The sequence below is a fragment of the Cherax quadricarinatus genome, chromosome 74 (genome assembly GCF_038502225.1).
Source record: "Cherax quadricarinatus isolate ZL_2023a chromosome 74, ASM3850222v1, whole genome shotgun sequence".
NCBI classification, from domain to species: domain Eukaryota; kingdom Metazoa; phylum Arthropoda; class Malacostraca; order Decapoda; family Parastacidae; genus Cherax; species Cherax quadricarinatus.
The window spans coordinates 3,762,415-3,781,068 of record NC_091365.1 but is presented as its reverse complement, the minus strand read 5'-3'; the positions used below and the strand labels follow the sequence as shown (position 1 = coordinate 3,781,068).

General features: G+C 37.5%; 1 protein-coding gene across 1 annotated transcript in view; it reads left to right on the top strand.

Moving 5' to 3' along the window:
- Positions 1–18,218, top strand: part of LOC128700183 (RNA polymerase II elongation factor ELL) — a gene marked incomplete in the record, with an annotated part of 380,498 nt that extends 362,280 nt beyond the window's left edge. The window contains 2 exon segments of the mRNA XM_053793220.2: positions 1,358–1,529; positions 4,907–18,218. Of these exon segments, the coding sequence (XP_053649195.1) occupies positions 1,358–1,529; positions 4,907–5,053 (319 nt within the window).
- Positions 18,219–18,654: the final 436 nt, after the last annotated feature.

Below are 18,654 nucleotides of genomic sequence, written 5' to 3'. Positions count from 1 at the left end.
GAGGAAGAACTCTGTTCCACTTCCCCATGGAAATTGCTCAAGTATATATATTAGGCCTTAGACAAGGATGTGTTTCACCGTGGTTGTTTAATATATTTATAGATGGGGTTGTAAGAGAAGTAAATGCGAGGGTCTTGGCAAGAGGCGTGGAGTTAAAAGATAAAGAATCACACACAAAGTGGGAGTTGTCACAGCTGCTCTTTGCTGATGACACTGTGCTCTTGGGAGATTCTGAAGAGAAGTTGCAGAGATTGGTGGATGAATTTGGTAGGGTGTGCAAAAGAAGAAAATTAAAGGTGAATACAGGAAAGAGTAAGGTTATGAGGATAACAAAAAGATTAGGTGATGAAAGATTGAATATCAGATTGGAGGGAGAGAGTATGGAGGAGGTGAACGTATTCAGATATTTGGGAGTGGACGTGTCAGCGGATGGGTCTATGAAAGATGAGGTGAATCATAGAATTGATGAGGGAAAAAGAGTGAGTGGTGCACTTAGGAGTCTGTGGAGACAAAGAACTTTGTCCTTGGAGGCAAAGAGGGGAATGTATGAGAGTATAGTTTTACCAACGCTCTTATATGGGTGTGAAGCGTGGGTGATGAATGTTGCAGCGAGGAGAAGGCTGGAGGCAGTGGAGATGTCATGTCTGAGGGCAATGTGTGGTGTGAATATAATGCAGAGAATTCGTAGTTTGGAAGTTAGGAGGAGGTGCGGGATTACCAAAACTGTTGTCCAGAGGGCTGAGGAAGGGTTGTTGAGGTGGTTCGGACATGTAGAGAGAATGGAGCGAAACAGAATGACTTCAAGAGTGTATCAGTCTGTAGTGGAAGGAAGGCGGGGTAGGGGTCGGCCTAGGAAGGGTTGGAGGGAGGGGGTAAAGGAGGTTTTGTGTGTGAGGGGCTTGGACTTCCAGCAGGCATGCGTGAGCGTGTTTGATAGGAGTGAATGGAGACAAATGGTTTTTAATACTTGACGTGCTGTTGGAGTGTGAGCAAAGTAACATTTATGAAGGGATTCAGGGAAACCGGCAGGCCGGACTTGAGTCCTGGAGATGGGAAGTACAGTGCCTGCACTCTGAAGGAGGGGTGTTAATGTTGCAGTTTAAAAACTGTAGTGTAAAGCACCCTTCTGGCAAGACAGTGATGGAGTGAATGATGGTGAAAGTTTTTCTTTTTCGGGCCACCCTGCCTTGGTGGGAATCGGCCGGTGTGATAATAAAAAAAAATAAAAAATTATTTATTTATTTATTTATTCATTAAATACTACTTAGGTTCCTAGGATAATTTAATTGATTTCTTTCATAAAATATGGAAACATGTACAGGTAAATGTATTATGTTTTTATCTATATTTTTTTTAGGAATTACTCAACAATTGTGTCGGTGGAACAACGAAGTCGATATAAAGCTGACTTTAATGAACAATATCAAGAGTATCTTGAGCTACATGGTTTCATACAAGAACGAACGCAGCCATTTAGTAACCTTGAGGAGCGGCTCAAGAATGAAACTCATGGTTCCGTGGAGTATAATGTAAGTATCTGCAATTTTATAAAGGTAGTGAGATGTGTGGATCGGGTACTTGCACAAACGCATGTAAGTGAGCAGTAGTTAGATAAGGGTAAGAAGCTATTTGTTGCATTTATGGATTTTGGATGTGATAGTAATGTGATTGGTGTTTGAAATTCATGATGAGAGTGAGGTTTTAAAATTAGAACATGTTGGAGAGAAGAGGAATATTTTTCAGCCTTAGGCCTTACAGATGTGTGATGGCACTGTGGCTGGGCTTGATGCTGATGAAGGGCTCTTGATCTGGTAAGGTAATCATGGTTAACCCTTTCCTTGGGTTGACAATGATTATCTTACATTTCCCTAGGCATTGTAAGGCCCATAAGTTTATTGCTTCCTTGTAAATATAATAAAAAGAGGACAACTTGGAGGGTGTATAAATCTGTAGTGAAGAGAAGGAAGGGTAGGGGTAGCCCTAGGAAGGGTTGGGGTAGCCCTAGGAAGGGTTGGGGTAGTCCTAGGAAGGGTTGTGGGGAGGAGGTGAAGGAGGTTTTGCATGCAAGGGACTTCCAGTAAGCATGTGTGAGTGTGTTCGATAGGAGCCAGTGGAGGCAAATGGTGTTTATGACTTGATGTGATATTGGAGTGTGAGGAATGTAACATTTATGAGGGGATTAAGGGAAACCAGTTAGCTGGACTTGAGTCCTGGAGATGGGAAGTTCAGTGCCTGCACTCTGAAGGAGCGGCTTAGATATATTGTAGTTTTTGAACTGTAGCATTGGCATGCCTCTGGCAAGACAGTGATGGAGTGAGTGGTGATGAAAGTGTTTCTTCTTTACGGCTCACATTGCCATAATGGGAAATGACTGATGTATTAAAAAAAATTAATGCACTTGCCATCTCCCACTGAGGCAAAGTGACTCAAAAAAGAAGAAATGCTTTCACAGAGTTTTTCTTCTTTTTACATTTAGAAATTTATACAGGAGAAGGGGTTACTAGTTCTTTACTCCCAGCATCTTATGACACTCATGGCTTACAGAGGAAGGATTCTTCTCCATTTCTGCATGGACTAATAACATGTAATAATAATAATAAAAAGGTAGGTGGTGCATTGAGGTACAGTGGAACCTCGGTTTTCGTATGCCCTAATTTGTATGTAAAACTATAGTTATTCTTTATAAAATGTCTTTTTTGTTAATATTTTTGGGTGTCTGGAACGGATTAATTGGATTTACATTATTTCTTATTGGAAATATTAACAAAAAAGGCATTTTATAGAAAATAACTATGGTTTTACATACAAACTAGGGCATACGAGAATTGAGGTTCCACTGCATTTGTAGAGACTCTAGTACATTCCCTTCTTTGTGTCCATTGTAACATGGATGCAAAGAAGGGAATGTACTAGACTATAATGGTACTAACACTCTTATATGGGTGTGAAGCATGGATTGTGAATGTTGCAGCAAAGAAGAGGCTGGAGGTAGTGGAGATGTTGTGTCTGAGGGCAATGTGTGGTGTAAATATTATGCAGAGAATTTGCAGTGTGGAAATATAGAGGAGGTGTGGAGTTACTAAAAGTATTATTCAGAGGGCTAAGGAGGGGTTGGTGAGGTGGTTTGTCATTTAGAGAGGTGGAGCAAAATAGGATGACTTGGAGGGTGTATAAATCTGTAGTGGAGGGAAGGAGAAGTAGAGGTCATCCTAGGAAAGGATGAAGGGAGGGGGGTAAATGAGGTTTTGTGTGCAAGGGGCCTAGACATACAGCAGGCATATGTGAGTGTGTTCAGATAGGAGTGAGTGGAGACGAATGGTTTTAGGGACTTGACAAGCTGTTGGAGTGTGAGCAGGGTAATATTTTCAAAAGGGAATCAGGGAAACTGGTTAGCTGGATTTGGAGGTGGAATGTACAGTGCCTCCACTTTAAAGGAGGGGTTTGGGATATTGATTGTTTCGAGTGATGTCTGAACTGTCGTATTTGCGTGCCTCTGCAAAGACAGTGATTATATGTGAATGATGGTGAAAGTGTTTCTTTTTTGGGTCACTCTACCTTGGTGCGAGACAACCAGTGTGTTGAAAAAAAAAATAATGTTTAATGTATTTGCACGTACAAGCATGTACATACACACTCCTCTGAGTTTTCTTCTATTCTCTTACTAGTTCTTGTTTATTTCTGCTTATCTCCATGGAGAAGTGGAACAGAATTCTTCCTTTGTGTGTCATAAGAGGCAACTAAAATGCCAGGAGCAATGGCCTAGTAATTCCTTCTCCTATATATTACTAAATTTAAGTAGAGAAAGTTTCGTTTTTCTTCTTGGGTCACCCTGCTTTGATGGGATATGGCCGGTTTTTTTGAAAGAAGTTTAATGTATTACAGATGAAGTTGCAAAAGAAGTGAATGCTAATGTGTTGAGAAGAGGTGTAGGATTACAAGGTAATGAATCTGATAGGAAGTGGGAGTAGTTGTGGTTTGTGTGTGCTGATTACTGTGCTTTTGAGGGATTCAGAAAAGGAGTTGCAGAGGTTAAGCTGTTTTGTAAGGGTGTGATAAAGAATGAAGTTAAAAGGGAACAAAGGAAAGAGCAAAGTGATGGGAATTAAAAAAAGAAAGTTTAAACCAGGGAAGATTCTTGGGTAGAAATGAGGAGGAAGTGAATGTATTTAGATATTTGGGAGATGTTTCAAGAAATGGGTATATAAAAGATGAAATGAAGAATGCAATAGATGACAGAAAAAGGTAGGTGGATTGTTGGAGTCTGGAAAAGAGAATTTATCAGTAGAGGTAAAAAAGAGTAATGTGTCAAAATATAGTACAATAGTATTGCCACTTTATGAGTTTGAGGTGTGATTTTTGAATATTAATGTGAGGAGGCAGTGGAGATGCCATGTTTGAGATCATTGTTATGAATATTATGCAAAACAAACAAAGAGTAAAGAAATCAGAAGACAATATGGTGGTATGTATGGTATAATTTAGAGAGGTTTGGAAGGAGAAATATAGGTTGACCAAAAGTGTGCATAAATGTAGAGTGGATGGAAGGTGATATAGAGGATGTCTCAAGAAAGATTGGAAGGGGAGGCTGTAAATTAGATTTTTTTGTGATAGGAGCTTTAGGATCCAGTTGTGTGAAGGGAGACAAGGAGTTTTAGAGATTCTGTGTGTGTTTGGGGTGTGAGCAACATAACATTTATACATTGATTCAAGGAAAGCAGTTAGTCAGTTCTGGAGGTGAGAAGTATAGTGTCTTCACTCTGAAGGGTGGGATGGTGTGGTTCATGGGTTATTAGAATGTAATGGCTGTGCACTTATGGCAAGACAGCTAAAGAATAAGTAATGGTCAGTGTGTTTCCTTCTTTGGGTTAAAAAATTATGTATTTACACTTTTTTCCTTTCCCTCCAGGATATACGTGCCCAAATCCTCACAAAGTACGAAGCCACTCAGCAAGATCAAGAATTCCAACGGAAAAAAAAGCGGTACACTTACCTACACGAAAAGTTGGCACATATCAAGAAGTTGGTGCGAGAGTATGATGCTACACATTCCTAGCACCGGTTATCCACCCTCGCACCGCCACTCCGGCACCCAGCTCGCCAGCCCCACAAAGTCCCAAAGAGGGGGAAGGATCTGTAGTGGTTACCGAACTGTGCCTCAGCTTTTTAATATGGTATCACGTGAAAAAAATGAAAGAAAATATTTAATCTAATAATCAAGTGAAAAACTAGTGATATTAAAAAATGGAAGAGGAAGAAAATATTGTATATGTTGCTGAAGATATTTCCTGTTTAAAGGATAATTTTTTCAGTTGTCAATAAAATATGATATACGTGACTATTTCAATTTAATTCACTGGAAGTGAAAATCCTCTGCCATTGTTTCAATATTATTCCCCCACTGTAATTAAGAAAATGGGTTGGGTGCAGCAAAGAATATATTTGTGGGTGGTTCATACGCGGTGTGTGTGGTGTGTGTTTGCGTGCGTAGTGGTGTGCCAAGAGATGAGGATAACACCCACCTTTACCTTGGTGTGTTCTCAAGTGCTTTTCCCCATACTTCCAGCTGTGTTCTCCCTAATGTGCTTTGCCCTGGGTGAGTTTCACACATGACATAATATTGGTGGTGTGGGTGTATGATGTGGTAGTCCTCCTGACCACATCCAGACAATATACTATTTAAAGGAGGAGAAACAGACCCATCTAGTACCATTTGTTCTGGTACTAGTTGCAAGGAAGAGAATCAACAGGAAAAGATTCTTAAGAAATACAGTTCTGTCAGACCTGCCAATTGTATAAAGTGAACAGTGGATAATGTTGAATATATTGTATAAAGTGTAAAGGTATTCTATTTTATTAGAGTACTCCATCGATTATGGACGAGAGTTTTAAGCTCTTAGTTCCATATACTTAGTATGAATGTATATTTTATATCATTCCATGAGGAGATCAGGCCCCAAATGTATGGATAGTGCTTCAATATGATTGGTTTTGGAATATGCCAAGTTAGAAGTGTCATATGTCATACATGACGTAAGAGTTGATATAATTGTGATACCATGCAGTGCTGTTTTAGCGTTGACTTGGATACCTCTTCGTGTTGTTAGAAAGTAGTGAGTGACCTATATTGTTCTTGTCAGGGCAAGTGGTGTTTATCTCATTAATGGCAGAGTCAAGGTGACTCCAGCCCTTCGCTCAATGGGTCAGGCCTTGTGTCCTTGCTTGGTTAAGCCCACTAGACCAATTCTTATGCCCATTTCACAACTCCTTTACCCGCTTGTCCCTCTTGATGGAGGAGAGTAGGGAAAATAAGTCCCCGAATTGCCTATCCACACTTCATACCAAAAGTTTGGAAGTGATAATTTGACTAGACTGTTAGACTGTGACTTTATGACTACATGATATAAGAATTTGTGATTACAACCAAAAAGACAATGATTACTTTGATTACTTAGTATCTGGATAGGGTAGTGTAAGTTGTGTGCCACCATGATAATCATATGAAGTAACAGAAGCCAGTAGTAGATTCTGGAAAAACTATTCCTTTTATAAAATTTGAAGTATTTCAGTCAGTTACAATGTATTCATTGATTTCTTTTGCACTTTACTAAAATCATTATTTGAACAATTAGTTGTTAAGAATGTACTGTATTACAAAACACAACACATCTGCAGGTTTTTCTTCTTTTTATGCGAGTACAAGCATTAATCCCAACACCCAGCTAATGAAATGAAGAAAGAAAGACACAGTCAGGCAAGGTTGTTATGTTTTTGATTTGTTAAAATGCTGGTTCTAGTGTCATGCTGGGGTACAAACTAATTTTTTTTTGACTTTGAGTGAAATTCTACAAAAATGGAGTATATCACAAAATAAGCATGTTTTTTTTTTTTTTAATTTCATTGTTCAACAACAAATAGATGGTTGGCATGTGTATGCAGTATTATTGGATTATAAAAAAGGTTGATCTGGAATAAGATAATGTGTTAGACAATAATTAATTAAGTGAAAAATACATTGTTTATTAAATTTCAGAGTAATGGTGGTGTTCTGTAAGGCATTTCCTTCTTTCTGAAGCTATTTTGACTAGCTACAACAAATCATCAGTGCCCAGCAGAATGGGCAGATAAGCTATTTTGCCCAAAATATTCGACTGGTGCCCGTGAAGTTAATCGCCTCCGTGAGTCTGTCCTTGAAATGTGCCTGTAATTATTTTTTTTTCATGGTTGTGATCGCAGCATAGCTGAATTAACGTGTTTCACAGACGAGTTGTAGCTCTGCATTATTTAATGTTACAGTGTATGGATGCAGGTATGTATATTTGAATCCATAGTTTGCAAGGAAAACATGATGCTTTGCACTTCATCCACTTATGACATTAGTATTGCAGTTCCTCTCAGTGTTCTTGTCTTTGTGCCAGTCATGCAAAGATCCACTATGTATAAAATCAACATGCATAATGCTTGCTTCAGTCAGTGATTACTCAAGATTTTAATTTTTTTTTTTTTTTACCAAATTATCATTTATACTTGGTTTATTGTTTAATAATTATATTGTTCAGAGATGTTCACCAGAGGTGTTCTGTTTTTTATCACCTCATCATTTTATTTTAATATATAAAAGAGATATATTAATATTGATTATGTTAGCATGTTTGCTAAATAACCATTAAATTGGTTTCATATATTACTGAGTAACTGTAAACAATACCTTTAATTACTGAAATTACTGTATGTAGGGGAGAGTGAGAATGTGAAAGTTAAGAAAAAATCAAATTACACATAACTTTAACTTCAGTTTTGGAATTAGTTACACAACTATGATGGACTCGCACACATGAGTGGTCAGAGAAAAGTGATAAAGATTAGAAAGGTTAGAAAACAAAAAAGATTATTTTGTGGGTGTATGTATGTATTTAATGAGATGTAATTGTTGTGTGTATGATTGCTTATTTGAGTTTGCAGTGGTTAGTGGAGTTGAGCTCTACCTCTTGGCTCATTATTGAGTTTTTTGCTGACATGACATTTTCTGTGAGTAGGCCCTTCCCTCATTAATGTCATCACTTGGTATTTAATCCTCATGTTATTGATGTGGCTATGAAGTAATTTTGGTTGTTTTTCATTTTGCTGTAGTGCCATTCTTTAGCTGTCTCTACTTTCCTCCTGATCCCAATGCATTCTTTTCCTGCACTCTTGCTAGTTTTTCTCTTTTCTAGTGAGGGTTTCCATTTTTAACTATTTAAAACTATTTATCAGGATCTTTGGGTAAGGAATTTTCCAGTGATCTTTGCATAGCATTGTTTCATTAAAGAAATGTTTTGTTACATGGTGTTCACCTTTTCTCTACGCTGGTCTCATTTCTCTTTAGTCTTTCTTGCATTCCCATCTCTGAGATAGTGAAATGTTAGTATACTGTAATTATTTGTTTATGGAGGGTAATGTCCGACTGTTTGTGTTGATGGAAAGTGATGTCCAACTGTTTGTTGCCTCTTATTTTTCCAACTAACTGATGTAATTGAGCTTTGTTATATCTTTTTTTTATTTTTTCAATATGATTGAGCTCTGTTGTATCTTTTTTCAGTGTGTCATTGTTTTTTTTTCAACACGCTGGCCATCTTCCACCGAGGCATGGTGACCCGAAAAAGAAACACTTTCACCATCATTTACACTATCACTGTCTTGTCAGAGGCATGCAGATATGATAGTTTAGATGTCCCTCTAAACAGGAAATATTGAATAAATGTTTCTTGACCTCCCTATATGTTTCATAGTGTAATTTCCAACCATTCCCCCATGTTTTTGTAGTCTTCTTGTAAAGAATATCCATGTATACACTGTTTATGCCCTGTAGTATTTTGCCTGTCATGATCACATCCCTATTTTATTCATCTCTCATTCAGTGGGAGAAGGCCTAGTTCTCATATTCTTTCTTTGTATCTCATTATCTTCAATTCAGACACCAGTTTTGATGTATTTTTGTGCAGACATGCACTGTATATTGAAGAATGGTTACATGTATGAAGTATAAGTTTTTTTGAGTCTTTTGACTAGCTTCCTAATTTTTCTTGCTGCTGCTGCTGCTGCTGCTGTTTCTTCTGGCACTCTCTGTTTTTGGCCTCCTCTCATCCATCTTCTACCTTCATAACTTAGCTTTTGCTCTGGTTGAATTTTAGTATCCATTTATGTGAGCCTTCTACTTGCAGCATGCTTTTATTCACTTCGGTTTGTATTCTCAATATTTTTGCATTATCCACAAAGATATATAAATATTAACTCCTGTAATCAGGTTCATTCCCTGTAGTAACTGCTTTCTTTTAAATTAATCCTTATCCATGTGAGTACCTATACATTTTACCTCAACTTGCTTTACCAATATGTGAAGTATTATCCTATGTGACATTCTATCAAGAAGACCCTTCCCCCTCCTTTTACTTTGTAATACCAGCTGTTTCCCACTACAGTGGGCCCCCGGTTTACAATATTATTTCATTCCAGAAGTATGTTCAGGTGCCAGTACTGACCGAATTTGTTCCCATAAGGAATATTGTGAATTAGATTAGTCCATTTCAGACCCCCAAACATACACGTACAAATGCACTTACATAAATACACTTACATAATTGGTCGCATTGGGAGCTGATCGTAAACTGGGGGTCCACTGTATTTTCACCATTGACTCTGTCACTGGTTTGCTTAAGGTGTGCCTACATTACAGCTTAGATGCCCCTCCTTCAGAGAGCAGGACTCAAGTCTGGCTGATTGGGATTAGTTATCAGAAGCCTTGTTACAGTTTATTACAGTACCATGCTGAGTTTGTGGATTTTGCATTTCAGCTCTTGTGCCACCCTCTTAACTTTCTGTTTGCTGACTTAATTTGATTCTTATATCTCTGTTTAAATTTAATGTGATTAATTATTTTAGTTCCTTACTATGTTGCTTTAAAGTATTTCCTGACATCTGTCACTTAATATGAATATCATACTCTATGAAATCCTACTGGTGTATTAGCCTCTCATCCTTCTGAATTTTTCACATTATTTAAAAGATTCCTTACTGTTGAGTTCATGAATTTAGCAATTCGTGTTCCTCCCTCCCCCCCTTTCCATGTGGCTTTCCATGAATAGTGGCTTTTCTCCAGTCATGTATTTTCACTGTAAACCATGTTATATGTCATGCTCTGGTCAAGTTTGACTACTGTTTGGAGGAAAGTGTGTTGATGGTCAGTAGGTGCTTTCCATAAACATGCTTATGCCACAAAGCATCATATCTTCTATCTTGCTTACAATTTTTTTTTTTACACAGATCACCAAATCACAGAATGGGTGGTGCTCGAACCCAAGGAAAGCGAGCCCTAAACTCATGTTGTGATTTCATCAGTTTTTTTTCACTTGTCTGTACTTAAGGGCACTACTCTGTCACAGTTCTATGTGAGAGTGCCCCAGTCTTTAAGGTTTTAGATAGCCATGATGACACTACATATCCATGACACGAACAGTTTTATATCAAATCATTTGCCCATTCCACTACTTCCTCATGCACAGTTTCCTCTTTTATTACTGAATTCCTTCACAATGCACACAAATCTTCAAATCTCAAGAATATTTCATACATTATTCACATTTGCAAAAGTAAAACTTCGTTCTGGTTAAGGACCTTCTACACAAATTGTCCAAAAGCAGAATACTACTTATTCATTAGTTTCCATGCCTGTTAGCATCGAACACAGTTGACAAATGAGCAGTCAGACACACAAATAGCTAAGCTGCTGGAGAAAACACAAAAGCATAAGTCATATGCTGTATACACAATGTTGTTCTTAGGATTGATACATGTAAACCATGGAGTAAGCTTCAGTTTGTATCTGTTATCTTGTTTAGATTCTAGCTTGATATTTTAATGAAGGAATGGTTACTGTCACTGGATTGGATTACTGTGAATTACTCCTTACTGATAATTACAATATTGGCCTAGATATTTTTTATTCATAATTAAATTTTTTAAAGTCTCATTTTCAACAGTTTTATACATATTAAATTTTTTTAATAAGCTAAAGTTTTGGTAAATTTGAATAGTACTAAAGTTCTGATAATTTTTATTAAATTATTTAATTTGTTTCCATCAATTGCAATTTTAAAAAACTAAACAGTGATTTCACTGCCTAGATTTAAAAGTAGAATAAGAAATTGTGATAATTGAAAAAGGAATAAATAATTTGTTAGTTTGCCATGTTGATAGAATAGTACTTTTTTGTGTTAGTCATTTGCTGCTTGTCTTTTAAACATATTTTGCTATTGCTGAATGATTTGAGAAGTGTTAATGCTGGCTATAGTGAGTTATTTCTCACAGTGTAATCCAGGTAGACTCCAGTCCTTGGCTCAAGTAAATGTGCCACTGAATTAATATTGTAAGTATAGTGGTTCATTAGACTGGGATTTGGCTTCATAGGTATTAATTGTGGATGACTGGCACATATTTGGTTCTCTTCGTGGTATGTTTTGTGTTGAAAGAATAGTAATATAGTGAATTTTATCTACCCAGTTGTGTATTTGTAAGGATCTAAGTATCCGCCAGTTATTTATTTGCTCAGTGAATTACATATAGAAATAAAGAATGTCTATGTATGTGACTTTGACTGTTGTGACCTTGACAATGAGACTTTTATTATATTTCTGACATGAAGACATCTAAGCTTCCCTCTTGTTAGGTGCCATAAATCAGAATGTATTAGCTATTCTTACAGCTTGTCTGGAATATGAACTTTCAGGACAGTTGACCTGTAAGTTATTTTCAATAGGTACATAAATTTGTATCTGGGGTAAAGTTGACATTATGGGTTAGGTCTTGGATCAGTGAAGTATATTACTGGAGTTGTGGGCAAATTATATATTTAATAAGGCTTCACTGTGCCCCTGAAATTTTGCAATGTTTATGTCCTATCAAGGAAGACACATTAGACTTAGTGACTGACAAGACTTGGAGCACAAAATGCTGCCATGGTTTGCAAGGCTGATGTCATCATGCTGGCTCTGTTGCACACTCACTCCACAAACTGTCATCAGTTCAACTGCTCTTTATTGTAGTTCTCAGATAATATGTATTGGATTATCTCTACTAGCATTCATGTTTGTGCACAGGTATATTCATATGTTATCTTACATTCATATATCCCCCCCCCCACACACACACACACACATTCATTCATTCATTCATTCATTCATTCATTTCATTTCCCTCAATTTTTTTTTCTTCAGTTTTTCCTGTACTTCGTTCTCACCCATCCCTACACCGCATTCTTCCCCATCCCTCCAGCTCATAATCTTCCCCATCCCTCCAGCTCATAATCTTCCCCATCTTCTCTCCATATGTTTTCCCTTTCTCTGTTCTGTCTTTAAACATGTTTCATCCTCTTGTCCCCTTCTCTCTTTTCCCTACATCTTCTCTTTCCTCCTATCCTATCTTTCTGCTATTTTTTTCCCCCTTGTATCTTCTTTCCTCTTCACCCCATGTTTTTACTCTTCCTCTGTCCCCTTCTCTTTCCCCCTACATCTTCCCTCACTCTTCATTTTGTGAGGGTGTGCTCAGTCCTACACTCTCACACTTGCTTCCACTTCCACTTGCGAGGTGCCTGCATTTGCACGTGTTAATATCCATATACATGTTGACATGCATGTTTGCAATCATGTATCATCTCACTCACTCACTCACTCACTCACTCACTCACTCACTCACTCACTCACTCACTCACTCACTCACTCACTCACTCACTCACTCACACACACACACACACACACACACACACACACACACACACACACACACACACACACACACACACACACACACACACACACACACACACACACACACACACACACACACACACACACACACACACACACACACACACACACACACGCACACGCACACGCAGTCACAGTGTTCCGTAAATTTTGCAACTACATGTACTCACACACAGGTTTTCAGTATGAGTAGCAAAAAAATAGTGAATCATTTTTGCAGTGACATAGTGCGAATCGACTCTGTACTCAGGTTGAAATATAGGCGAAATAAAGGCATATTGCATAAGTTAGTGGAAAGAAGTGGGACCAAGTGCTAGAACTCATCACTCAGAAAATCAAAATTGGTAATTAAAAATAATTACAGATAAGTACTGTAATTATGTACAGGAGGAAAGGATACTGGAAATTAATATTTGTTTATTAAAAGATGAAATAAGATTGCTAAGTTACTTTTAAATTACAGAAAAAACAGTGCAGAAAATAAACTAGAAGCTATTTCTTTACAAATAGAATGGTATATAAGTTGAATGGAATCCAAGAGGAGCTAGTAACTTAAAAAAACGTTAAAGCTTGGCTCTGTTTTTGCAACAAAATTTAAATAATCTCTCAATCACTGAGGTGAATATACACCCCAAGCATAAAGTGGCTGATTTCTGGAATGAAATCTGAGAAGAAATTGTATGTGCCAAAACCTTTGTGAATTCTAAAAGCTTTTACAATAATTTTTTAACCCCATGTCAAACGAAACAGGACACAGTAATTGTAAAACTCTCTACCTCTGTAAACATCAGCAGAGAGAAAAAAAAAGGCTGCTATTTCATTATACACAAAAAAGTGATGCAGACAGGATACTGGCTAATGTTAAATAACTGTTTATGTATCTTAAGTGGAGGTAGTGTTGCGCTACTGTTACTGTGGTCTTTTAAAAACTCGTGTGACAGTAAATGCAGGATGGGACACAGCAAGCATTTACTCTCTACAAATAGGTAATCTCTCAGAACAGAAAAAAATTCCATGTAATGGTTCAAACGGAAAATACAATGGAGGTAATTCATATCATTCATTAAAAAGGTCAAGCAGGTTAATTTGTGATTGCATTGTTTAGCTGACTCACATCAGTCAGTTGAAAGTGAGGCAGGTATAAGATCTAGAGCTAAATGTTGAATTCAGATATGTACCATAAATCCCTTCATAACTTGTGAGATATGTTCTGGAAAATTGTCACCTTGTTTAAAATGAACATATGGGGAAAATAAGGTTACATTCCAAATGCCTCCATATTTACCAATTTTTTTTTTTTATTTTGCTAGGTACAGATTATCTTGCCCTACATTCTAGTTGGCATTGCATGTAGATATGACTGTAGAGAAGGTTGATTTGGCCCTACTAGGCTTAGGTGGATGGCTGTGGTTCTCATGCTGTACAGATAGTGGATTCTCTGAGACCAAGAATATGAACAGTTTGTCACATGTGTATCACCTCTTAACATACATAATCTAAAATTTCCACTTTCTGCAGTACCATCAGAGCTCCATGCTTATTCTTCTTGGCACATCAAGCATCATTATTATTCCACTTGAGTGAAATGTTTAAGATCCAGAGATGAGATGGGTGATAAAACGATCCAAAATCCTTTGATAAACACGGAATAAGGCATGCAGCACTCCTCGCAGAAAACATCTGTAGGTGGCATGGGTGGCAGCGAGGAAGGTGAGGAACTGTGCCTCTCCAAACACTCAATTCTTAGGCCCAGCTAGGGTTGAAGGGGAAAAAATTTCATGGCATATAGTACCCAGATTTTGCACATAACTTAGTTTACATGCTAATGGTTTTTCACTCACGATTGCAAAAAATTGCACTATGTAGTGTTGTTTATAAAAGGGCTTACTGTAATTACATGAAGGTTCAGGTACTTACACACGCACGCACGCACGCACACGAACACATGCAGACGAACACGCTCATATTAGCCAGTCATTTATCTGTACATGTAAACATCTTTACACCTGCACTCATCTATACTTGCAGTCATAAATTTAAATATGGTATATTTTATATGTTTAAATTCAAATTATTCAGGTTTGCTCAACTTACTAGATGTAGTTTTTGAATGGGCACTTTTTATCATACTTTTTCCTTATTTAAGCAGGATCTATCTGTAGTGTGTGTTGGAGATGCTAATTATCTAAGAATTTTAGGCTTTGCTGTTTAATGGATCTAATAAAGAGTTCATATTCTCCAATCTTGTAAGTTCCTTGTTATCAAGGGTTGTGTGCTTAAGCATGTTAAAGCATAGAGGTCCTTGAAAAGTTCTGCAACAGTGTTATGACAGCATTTTGACAACAGCCTGGTGTCTGAGGTTAATCTTGGGCCCATTTCTCAGTGTGTATTTAGTCCATTGTTGAGGTATTCCTCTAACATTGACTGAGTCTACTTTATCTGTTGTAGTGCCTCTCTAGCATGGACCGAGTCTTTACTCGGTCAATTGTTAGAGTGCCTCCCTTGCATGGGCCAAGTCTTTACTCAGTCAATTGTTGGAGTGCCTCTTTGCCATGGACCAAGTCTGTACTTGGTCAGTTGTTTGAGTGCCTCTGACATGCGCAGGGTCATTACTCGGTCAGTCATTGGAGTGCCTCTCTGACATGGGCTGAGTTCCTAACTTAAATTCATTGAAGATGAATGCTGAGTTGTATTATGAGAATAATAGTATAATTTGGTCAATATGAGCATCTGGTAGCTGTTTATAAGTGACCAATCGAAGAACTAATTAGTTGGTATTATTGAACTAGTTAGGTAGTGCAGTATTTTATTTATATTTCACAAAGTTCTCAAAATGCTACCAAGTGCAAGTTTACTTCATTTTTTTTATATGATATTTTGGTTGCTACTCTCATTCTGGAATTCCTGAAACTTACTGCTCTAGAAACTGTGCCTTTGTGAAGGAGGCATTCCCCTCATTTTCTCCCCTCCCCATGATAATAATGAAAGGAAATGTGATAATACATTTTCCATAATGTAATATAATGGTTGTACAGAAAATTGTGGCCCAAGCATAGGTCCCGTACACCACACGAAGCGTCCTAACGTTGACGACTGCTGCCCGGCCAGGCCTCTCCATGCTTCCTCTATTCCTGTACAGTTTTCTTTAGCTTATTATTATCGTTACTGTAATTATTATTGCTTTAATTTATATGCAAATATTGTAGGGGTTTAATATTCAGAAAGTGGGGTATTGGTGTGAAGGAAAAGAAAAATTTAAATAAAAAGTAACATTATATCAAAATACCAAAAATAAGTTCTGCACATCGCAGCTAGCTATCCCTGCTATGATGCCGACTAGTGAATAGTGTTGTCAGGCGTTTGTCACGAACAGTGGGAGAAGCATCACCAATTGTGAAAACAAGGACAAATTGGTTTTTCAACAACACAGTATTAGGGATAGAAATGTCATTGGCTAATCTGCTCAAAAGATATGTGCAATTTGAATGTTGCATTCATATTTTACATGAACACCTTAATTATCTAGGGCCTACTGAGCTAGAATCTCTACTGAAAGGTCATTTGATTGTGATGCAGTTTTCTGATTATTCATATTGTTTGTACAAGTTTAAAGGGTTAGTTTAAAGATTTAAAAATTTGTGTTTTTTTTTTTTACCTTAAACCCAGATAATGAAGGTGTTATGTATTTCACACTGTTTGAAGTCATATGTTGCCAACTGTTATAGATTGGGATAATAAACTCAAAAGACAAAAAATGAAAGATCTTAGTTACTTAGATCTATGAGTTGACTGTTAAAACTCATTTTAACCAGGTTTTTATTTCAGTTAAGATAATATTTTAATTTTACTTGAGAAAATATAATTATTTTCATGAGCTGAAAGCCAAGATTGGTTGTGTTATCAGTTCACTGTGGTAACTGTCAAGATGTTTGCATAATGATGGTGAAAAACCTTGTCCAGAGCAAGTGAGTTATGAGAGTTCAAGTGTCCATTGAAGGAAATTCCAACGGTCCATTGTCCATGTCTGGAAAGTTCCAGTAGTTAAATGTCCAAATATTGCAGGTCCTGGCAGTTTTTGTGTCCAAAACGAAAAATTACCGACCATTTGTTCTCGTCCAAACGAAAGGGTTTCTTGAGTTTGAGTCCAAATGAAAGCATTAAAGGCCAGGAATGATGCACGGTAGCCGTCCTGTCCCCTAGTGGTGCAGTGGGGTGGTCACATTGAGGCTGTTAGGGAGAAGGAGGGGGAAGCCTTTTTTTCCCCTCCTACTCCCTTTTATACCTCCCTATTTCATCTACTGGGAGAAATGAGAGCATTTATAATTGGTAGAAATTAAGTGATGTTGGTCCCAAACTGCTGATGATCAAGAGCTTCTATAAGGCCAATTATTTAAAAATGAAAGCTCTTGCATTGACTTGCTGGTATTGGTTTGAAGTATGTAATGCTCTGAGAGAGTTATTTTTTGTATTGTTAGCTAAAAATTTCACAATATAGACATTTGGTAATAGATTTCATATTTGTATGTATTTTAATCCATGAGACTGCCAATTCTGCAGATGCCGTTTGAATAATCCTGATAGGACAGAATGTCTATGCAAATGTAAAGGACAATGATGCAGTGTTAACCACAAGCAGTGCCTCATCCAATAATTATTTGTTGGTACTTCGATGAGACTTTAATGCCTCTGTCACCTGCTTGGGGATAAATTACATTGGTGATGAAGTGGATAAATCATGCAAAAGTTGATAATACTTGTGACGACTAGTGCTTGGCATTTATCTGTAAGTTTTTGCCCATATGTATACCCTGTGATATTTCTTTACAAAGGGTTCCTGTGATTTTTTTATTTATTTTTTTCATCATGAACCGTTTTGTAATCCTGTGATTGTCCTGGGCAGGAACCCCATCCCAGAGATAACCTCTGCTAGGAGTGGTGTTTTCTGACCTAGGCAGGAGCTTCATTCCAGAGATATGGCCTCTGTATGGAAAGATATTCCCTGTCCTAGGCAGGAATCCCATCCCAGAGTTACTACTGCTAGAGTGGTGTACACTGTCCTAGGCAGGAATCCTTTCCCAGAGCTACAACTGCTAGTGCAGTGTACACTGTCCTAGGCAGGAATCCTATCCCAGAGTTACTACTGCTAGTGCGGTGTACACTGTCCTAGGCAGCAATCCCATCCCAGAGTTACTACTGCTAGTATGGTGTACACTGTCCTAGGCAGGAATCCCATCCCAGAGTTACTATTGCTAAAATGGTGTACACTGTCCTAGACAGTAGTCCCATCCCAGAGTTAAAACATCTGCTAGGAGTGGTGTACACTGTCCTAGGCAGGAACCCAGAGCTACAACCTCTGCTAGGAATGGTGTACACTGAACAATAAAATGAAAAATAAAAATTTACTATTATTGCATGCAGCATAAATTTGTCTTATTGAGATCCTAAGATACTTATTTTACCATGAACATCAAATGGTTTGAAATGAAATTCGCTTTTGAAAATGGCAACAAAAAAAAAATATGGAATTTTGGTTTGAGGAGTTGCCATATATGTACTTCTTTGGAGTTGTAACACAGTTATAAAAGCTGTTATAGAAATGACTTTTTTCTGTGACAATTTAAATACTGAATATAATACAGTATATATCAATACTTTTACACTCTACTATCATAGCAAGGGGAACTGAATTTGAATGTGTCTTTGTCCCCTAGATCAAGTTTTCTCGTCTTTTGTCCTGTATTATTTCTCTGGGTTACATAAAAGTGCCTTCTATCATATATGATTCACTAAACTGACAAGAGAAATGCTTGGTGGTATGCTTGAATCTTGAATCTCAGTGCCACAACTTTTGTAGAGATGT